We start from the raw sequence: 8,042 nt of genomic DNA, 5'->3' as shown, positions 1-8,042 counted from the left end.
TTTTACTTTTAATAATGGTTTATAACCATGACGAAAAATTATATTTTTTTTAAATAAATATATATTAATCTTCATCAAATATTATATATATATATCAACCTAACATTTGTGACAAAACTTGGGCCTCAATCAAATCATTTCATAAAAAAAAAAAAAATTACTCAGATACCCAACATTAATATTGAAATTTAAAACTGAAATAATTTTTACTCTTTTGACTAATCATGTAAACGATTATTCTTTTTTTAATTGTACACAAATCACATGACAAGTATAATTTATTGTTTCTATTGATAATTTGGGTTCGGCCAAACTAATTTCGAACTAAAACTTTGTCGAAAATCCAATGAACAACACAAAAGAGGAAGCCTATAATTTGATTTAAAAAAAAAAAAAAACACCCTAACAAGATGAGAGACAGAACTCAAAGGGGAAGCTGGTGATTATGAAGCTGCAATTTTCTCAAAGAGGCCCAACCTATTATCAGCCAGCCTTGAGTTGTAAACAGATTTCTTGTACTCGAACCATGTAAACTCCTTGTACAAACTGTCTTCTCCCCTCATCAATGAAGGCCATGGGGCTATCTTCTCACTCAGTGGTGGTCCTCCAAAGTAAATCATTGAAAGCCTTGATTTGCTGCTGTTGGCCACAACCCTATGCCTCACACTCTTAAACCTCCCATTGGTCATAACCTGCCCCGAAAAACGTGTAATCGGTCAGTTTGATCGGACCTGAATCGATCGGACTATAAGTGTAGTATTATACTTTATATGTGAGTAATGGGATACAGCTCAAGGAAACCGACAATGTAGTTGGATTAAAATCTGATTGGTTCAGATTCGATCAAAAACCTGATTTGGATAACAGAGTCTCGTTTATGCGTTGAGGTGAATAACTATGTACGTAGCATTAGAATAATGTTGTGCGTAAAGTAACTTTTATGAAAATTTGAGATGTGGGTGATGTTATGCCGAACGTAATAAGCATTAATTGTTCGACGGTGACTTTGAAAAATGCCTAAGATTTTTTCTTGGTTTAAGTTGATATTTTGTATTATATTTAGTTCGTATATGTACACCACGTATGTTTAAGCAAATATTTTATTTATGTGACGTGTATACATGAACTGAAATTCAAAATTATGCAATAATATGGAATAGAAGAAAAGGAGAAAAAATCAATAAGAATATTTAAATAAATAATAATAATATTCATTTAAAAAATAATAATTGAGCCCATTACTTTATATTTATGTATTGATTGATATAAATAATAAAAAAATACAATTAGGTTGATATTTTTATTGAAAAAGTATGGAGTTTGAAAATGAAAGCAGAAGGCCCATAATTGTCCACTTTCAACAAAAATATTTCTTAGTCAAACCTAGTAAACTTCAAATCATGGAGAAAAGTCATTGGATGGAACACTCGCGTCATGGATGCGTGCGCCCACGCTCTTCTTTGAAACATGTGTCCAAGATATTCTAAGATTGTACTTGTAATTAATTATAGCATGAAGTAATAATTAGTCAATGAAGATCCAACGACTATACTTTAATCTCTGCATTTCAACGGTCAACTTAATATAATAATATTAATTTGACATTATTAACCCTCAATTCTCATTTTCAAATTATTTCACCTTCGATACCTATGTATAATTTAATTTTTTATTATATTTATTTAATTAAATAAAAAATATAAAAAAAATAAAAAATTAATAAAATGAATTTAACCCTAAATATACGTAAATAAAGATTATTGATAGAAAATTAGCTCTATAGGCCCCTCTGCACTTAATATATAGTACCAGCGGTAGCTTAATGTGTATGCACAATTTAAATGATTTATTATATTTATTTAATCTATACATATATACAAAAAAGATATTTTTTTATGCATGAATGACGGTTTTTGTGGAACCATTGTACATTTTTTTTGTTGTGTTGATAATACTCTTAAGTCAATTTTTTAAATGTATGTATTTTATTTATATATTTTATTATTATTATTTATAATATATTATAAAAATAAATTATTTATTGTATCCACGTAGGGACGGTGTGCCACGAGACCTAATTGAATAAAGAAAAAAAAGGTAAAAAATGAACGAGTAATCAAAATTTTAAAACGAATGTTGAAAAAATTAAATATATTTAAGTACCATAAATTAAGTTATGAGTTTGCTTTTATATAGGTTTTGTATCATTTCATTTGATTGTATTATATTAATTTAAATTATTAATATATTTAATATATAAAGTTGAAGATTTTAGAATAACCACTTTATATCAGCAGAATAAAAGATAACTATAGTGTCTTTAAATATACTTTTATCTTTCCCAAATAATCATCTCCTTAATTAAATAATTTTTTCAATAACATTTTATACACAATATTAAAATGAATTTATTTTATCAATTTTGATTAATTATTTATATTATTAAATAAATAAAAGATTACTAGTGATATAATAGAATATATATTTATATAAATATGTATTACATATATATTTTTTTATTGTGGTTTATGACGCCATGGGATATTTTTTTTATTAAGTCATTAATATGCTTAAGTTATTTTTTTATTAAATTATGATATATTAATTTATATATTTTTTTAATATTTATAATGTATTTTAAAACATAAAAAAAAATATTTATTATATACACGAACAAACAATCTGACCAAAGGTGAAGGTAAAAGAGAAAGAAAAAAGGGAAATTGGCGAAAAAAGCAGCATAACTAATCCAACTCCCCCACGTGAAAAGGTGAAATGAGAAAGAACTAAAAAATTGACGGCGGGAGAAGTGGTTGTACCTGCAATGAGTCACCAACATTAATGAAGAAAGAGTTCTGATCAGGCGGGACGGATATCCATTTCCCATCTTTCAGCCATATTTGGAGCCCCGACGTGTTGTTGGATCTCAGAACTGATATTATCTGCGGGTCGGTGTGCGCTCCGAACCCGATCAGGTTCCCGCCGCTCGATTCCTCGAACGGAGGGTAGTGATTCACCCTGAAAACAGAGTCGCTCTTCTCGTCCATCAGCAGCTTGCTGAACGCATTCCTGGGTTGAATCTTCAGCCCGTCCGCCAGCATTTCCAGAATCTCGCACGCCATTTTCTTCACGGCGGAGAGGTAATCATTCACAGCGCAGCTGAGGAGACAAACAGAATGTTAGACAATCTGGATGAGTTTCGATATAAGGTCTGTTTGGATGTCAAACTCACCGGAATTTCTCCGCGGCTTCCCCGAAGATGGACGCGAACTTCTGGTAATCGGATTCGGTGTGGGTGGTGAGGAGCAGGTATTCGACCCAGCCCACATCTCCATTCGGGCCAATCTTGTTGTTGCCGTAGCCAAACGGGTCGGGCGGCCCTGCTGTTTGCTTGGCGGAGAGGGGGAGAGAGAAGAAATTGAGGGCTTCGGATTCGAGTTGGGTGATGAATTGAGTTGGGACGGAGTGGTTGATGAGTTTGAAGAATCCGAAGTCCTCGCAGGCCTTCACGAGCTGGGATATGCAGTCAGGTTTGGAGAGGTCTATCAAGGGGACATCGGGGAATAGAATTGGGTTGCTGGTGGTGGAGAAATGTTGGACTGCTGCGGGTTTTGGGAGAAGCACCATTGAGTTTGTGAATGTGGGTAGTGCGGGGAAGGAGAGATTTGTACGTATGATGAATGAGAGGTTTTCTTGTGAGATTAGATGGTGTTTGGGATGAGCTGGAGTTGTGGGAGATGGCTCAGGTATATATGAACATATGGCCTCAATGCTTGCTTCGCTATTTATAGGGGGTTCTGGTAGGGGTGGGTTGTTGATTTTTTAATTTATAGGTGAAATTCTTGGAATAACTTGATGCAATACTATGGACTTATTCATGGTCGTAGATGGTGGTTGAGTGATTCTAAATTTAATTTTTAAGGGATTGGGTAAGTCTTGTTTATGTGTTTGGGTACTTTCTCTGTATTTATCATAAACATATACCAACCGTCTGCACCTTGACTTGTGGACCCATGCTGAGTTTTGTGATATTTGGCCCTTGGTGGTGCTACGGTAATGAGACCAACTTTTGCGTTGGTTGTCAACTTTCCGGATATGTTTGCAATCGACCACAAAAGTTTGGAATGGCGCCATGGGGATGGTTAAGTTGGCATTACTATTGGCTTCCTTTTTTCTTCCGTAAATTATACATTTTTCTTTTAGTAAAAGAGTCTGTGTCTAACACCTATCCATTTATTAAAATCTTAAATCCAAAATAATGTTTATGCAACTCCTAGAAAGTTGAAAGTAAAGAGTGCTAATTACTTACAAAATTAGGAAAAGTTCTATATCGAGTTTCTTATCATGCCACGCCCATGAGACTGATGTTTGCATTATTGTTCGGATGTTGGATATATTCGCAATTGAACATGAAAATTTGAACATAGCGTAGTGGAGATGACTAAGTTATTACTGTTGTTGACCTCTGTATTATAATAAATACATTCTTTTAACCTCTCTATAGAGAGCTTGTGCATCACCCCCTCGTATTGACACTGAAAACTCGTAAGGATAAGGTACATTATAAAAAAAATATTCAACTTTCTAAAAATTTATACTATATCTGGTGCTGTCATAATTTTTAGGGATAATTATATTTCCTTCTCCTGAGATATGATATAATTATACGTAGACTCTTTGTAGTATAAAAAATTAGATCTAGTATTCCTGAAATTTGCTTCCATATTAGTCCTTCTATTAGTTAAAATTTATCAAATTTGCTGATATACACAAAACAATCGAACAAAATTATATTTACTCTCGATTGACTTATTACATGCTTTATTATAGGTTAAATAAATTTTTCTTATACATTTTTTATGCCAACATGTAAGGAAACATATTTTCACTGTTGTAATAGTAATTTAGTAAAAGAAGTATTTGACCTGCAATAAGTTAGTAATAAATTATTTAAGGGTAAATATCAATTTTCATTCAAGAGAGGAGAGTGTCATTATCTCTAACTTATATTATATTTTATTTGTGAAACTTAAATGGTGAGAGAGAATTTATAACATAATACTTTATTAGAATGACTATTTAGGCTTTTTTTTAAGAAAAAAATATTAGTTATTTCATTATATTTCCAAATTCCAAGAAAGTCGTCTATAGAATTATTTGATTATTATTACACTTGATATTGCTGTCGAATCACCAGACAAATGTTACACTGTTTTCACGTAAAGACTAGAAATAAATGAGAAAAGGTGGATGCACATTTAAAACTCTTAACAGTTTAACTCAAAAGTTCTGTACTCATTTCCTTTCCCTGTCGAAGCCCATCAATTGGATATTTGCAGACCCCTTAAAAAGCAAAGCAAAGTTACCATGAAAATATTAAAACTATATAATAATTTATTTTAATAGTCAAATTATTTTATATATTTTATCCATTAGAAAGGGCTGACTAGACAGAGCAATAATTGTTTTTTCTTTTCCTAGTAATTCTATTATAATTATGTTTTAAATGTCAGTCATTATTAAGGATTATAGTTATCGGCATATCCATAATTAATGTCAAATTTATTAATTATTGTGAAAGTAAACCCATAACTATTATTAAAATAGAAGAATATTTATACATTTTGGAGATTTGAACACATAGTCTTATAGATTTGGGGTCTCAGTTTCATCAACAAAAGGGTGTTTGGCTAAGATTATTTTTGAAAAATAATTATAAGCTCATATATTTTATAAAATGTCAGATCTTAGTTTAAACTTAAGTTCCTGAAGTATTTGGATAAATAAGATGATGGAGCTTATAAAAGGTTAGTAATGACAAATTTCTATGACTTGGAGGAGTTGTTCAGATTTAAAAATATGTTAAATCTCCTTACTTTTCTGATGGAGCGAAGCAATAGAAATTGAAGAATAAAGAAGAACATGTCTCCAATATTTTGAGAACTGGAATTCAAAATAAAAATATTTTATTATTGAATGACTCGCATAATAGATCGAGTTTACAACTATTTAAAAGGATTTCATAATGTAGGTAAAACATGCTTGGAATGGGTTAAATTTTGAATGATCTCAAAAGTCCATGAAATTCAGCCAAAAAACAGCCTAACATCCTGGCGATAATCTGAAAAATTACTAGACCCAAATTACAACTATAGAAAATATGAAAATTAACTAAAATCAGCTGAAAAAAAAAATTCTAAAGAAATGCCGAGATAGTGGTCAAACAACGCAATTTCATGACGATCGGTGGCCTCACATGATAGTAGTGGTGAGGGTTGGACTTTCCTCGAAAAGATGATAGAAATGATAGGTAAACCACTCCGTAACTCTTCTCGAATCCGAAGTTATAGCTGTTTGAAGTTCCATCGTCAAACCACGGAGCTAAGGCACTATACCTTCGCCTGCCGCCTTTCCATATGCTTTCAAACTGTATCCATCTCTTGTTCTGCGTTGTTTTTTAGAAGGGCTACAAGCTCCTAAATATTCGGTTGTCGAAGCCGTCAAAATTAATTACTAGTTCTCAACTTTAGCAGTACTAGAAAGTGTTAATTTCTCAATCTCGAAGGCGTTGAAAATAACTAACTCATTTAAACTAAAGCGAAAACCAGAACAAATATCTCAAAGAAAATCAAGAGAGATGATCTAAGGGAGTGTATCACACAATTATCACATTGATCATCGCCCACAAATGATCGATTTCATACTCAAGCATTTAATTTTTAAATCTATTAGAATAGCCATAGTAAATTTTTGTTTTCTAATTATATTTAATTTGACTGAAGCACCTAAATCAAAATCTTTTATCTTATTGCCTAAGCATGATAGCATTCCATATCAAGTTTATGATAACATTTGTATATGTGAAAATAGTTAAAACTGAATCAAATAACTGAGACAGTTTACAATTATATATCTAATCTAGTTTTCTTGTCCGACCTATAAATAAATCATGCAAAACACGTAATTAATTTACTTGTTACTCGTGTCAATTATTCACGACAATTACGGATTATTGAACTCATCGATAGCAATAGAACAATTAATACTAAATCAAATTTTCAAATCTATCAATAATTATCTCATAAATAATAAAATCAAGACAAGAATACTCGGAGAAATCACATACTTGGAGATTAAGGGAATATCCCGGAGAAAAATGAAACCTCTAGCTCGAGGACCCTTTTATCTAGTCATTCTTGCTCTCCAGTGATAAAGAAGGTTGATGCCATCCAGAATTCTGCAGAATCTTAGCTTTCTCCCACATACAGACTTAACCATTTGTGAATTTATGGATATTTTGATTTGAATTTGTTGTGGTATCAAATTAATTACATGTAAAACTGTTGATAATATATGTGATCGATACACACATTAATTTATTACATAAGAAATGTAAAATCCTTCTATTAGTTGTATTTTCTATTGCTATATTATCAATCAAGAGGTGTTTTAGTCGACGAGTTCATAAATTTTTTTAAAATATTTTTATAAGATGATAAAAAGATTATAATACATATTTAAAATATTTGTCATGTTTATAAGTGTTTTAAAATCTTCAAATATTTTTAAGATTTTTTTTTATAAAATCGAACATCTTATAAATTTCTAATAAAGCAGATGATCGTACGTATAAGACCTTCTAACTTAGAGAATGTTTGGATGAGCTTATAAGCTTTTAAAATAAGAAATAATATCTTACAAACCCTAAAAAACCCTTATAAAACATCATTACAAAAAATTTAATTATTTTCAATATTATAATGACCATAGTTTAAAAACCATTATATAATAATATCCACCACACTCCAACGAAAGTGATATAAAAAAATAAACTTCTTACCACAATTAACGAATATTCGCCCACTATTTCAATTGCAACCAAAAACATTTGCTACGGCTTTTAACTGTTGCTAATATTTTAATTTCGCTTATAGAAATAACAGTGTATAGCCGCTCCATAACCGTACGTAATTAATTAATATTTTTCACAGTATAATAATTAATTATTACCAAAAATAATATTTTTTCTAGTATTCCAAACA

At 30.9% G+C, this 8,042-nt stretch overlaps 1 protein-coding gene across 1 annotated transcript; it reads right to left on the bottom strand.

The window, feature by feature from the left end:
• On the bottom strand, positions 248–3,767 carry LOC105176874 (gibberellin 2-beta-dioxygenase 1). The gene is made up of 3 exons (XM_011099809.2): positions 3,233–3,767; positions 2,820–3,159; positions 248–692 (listed from the first exon to the last, which is right to left on the bottom strand). Exons 1-3 carry the CDS (start codon positions 3,625–3,627, stop codon positions 444–446), a joined length of 984 nt encoding a protein of 327 aa, XP_011098111.1. The 5' UTR covers positions 3,628–3,767; the 3' UTR covers positions 248–443.

Source organism: Sesamum indicum, linkage group LG14 (genome assembly GCF_000512975.1).
Source record: "Sesamum indicum cultivar Zhongzhi No. 13 linkage group LG14, S_indicum_v1.0, whole genome shotgun sequence".
NCBI lineage: Eukaryota > Viridiplantae > Streptophyta > Magnoliopsida > Lamiales > Pedaliaceae > Sesamum > Sesamum indicum.
The sequence above is the reverse complement of the archived record's forward strand: the minus strand, read 5'-3'. Positions and strand labels throughout refer to the sequence as shown.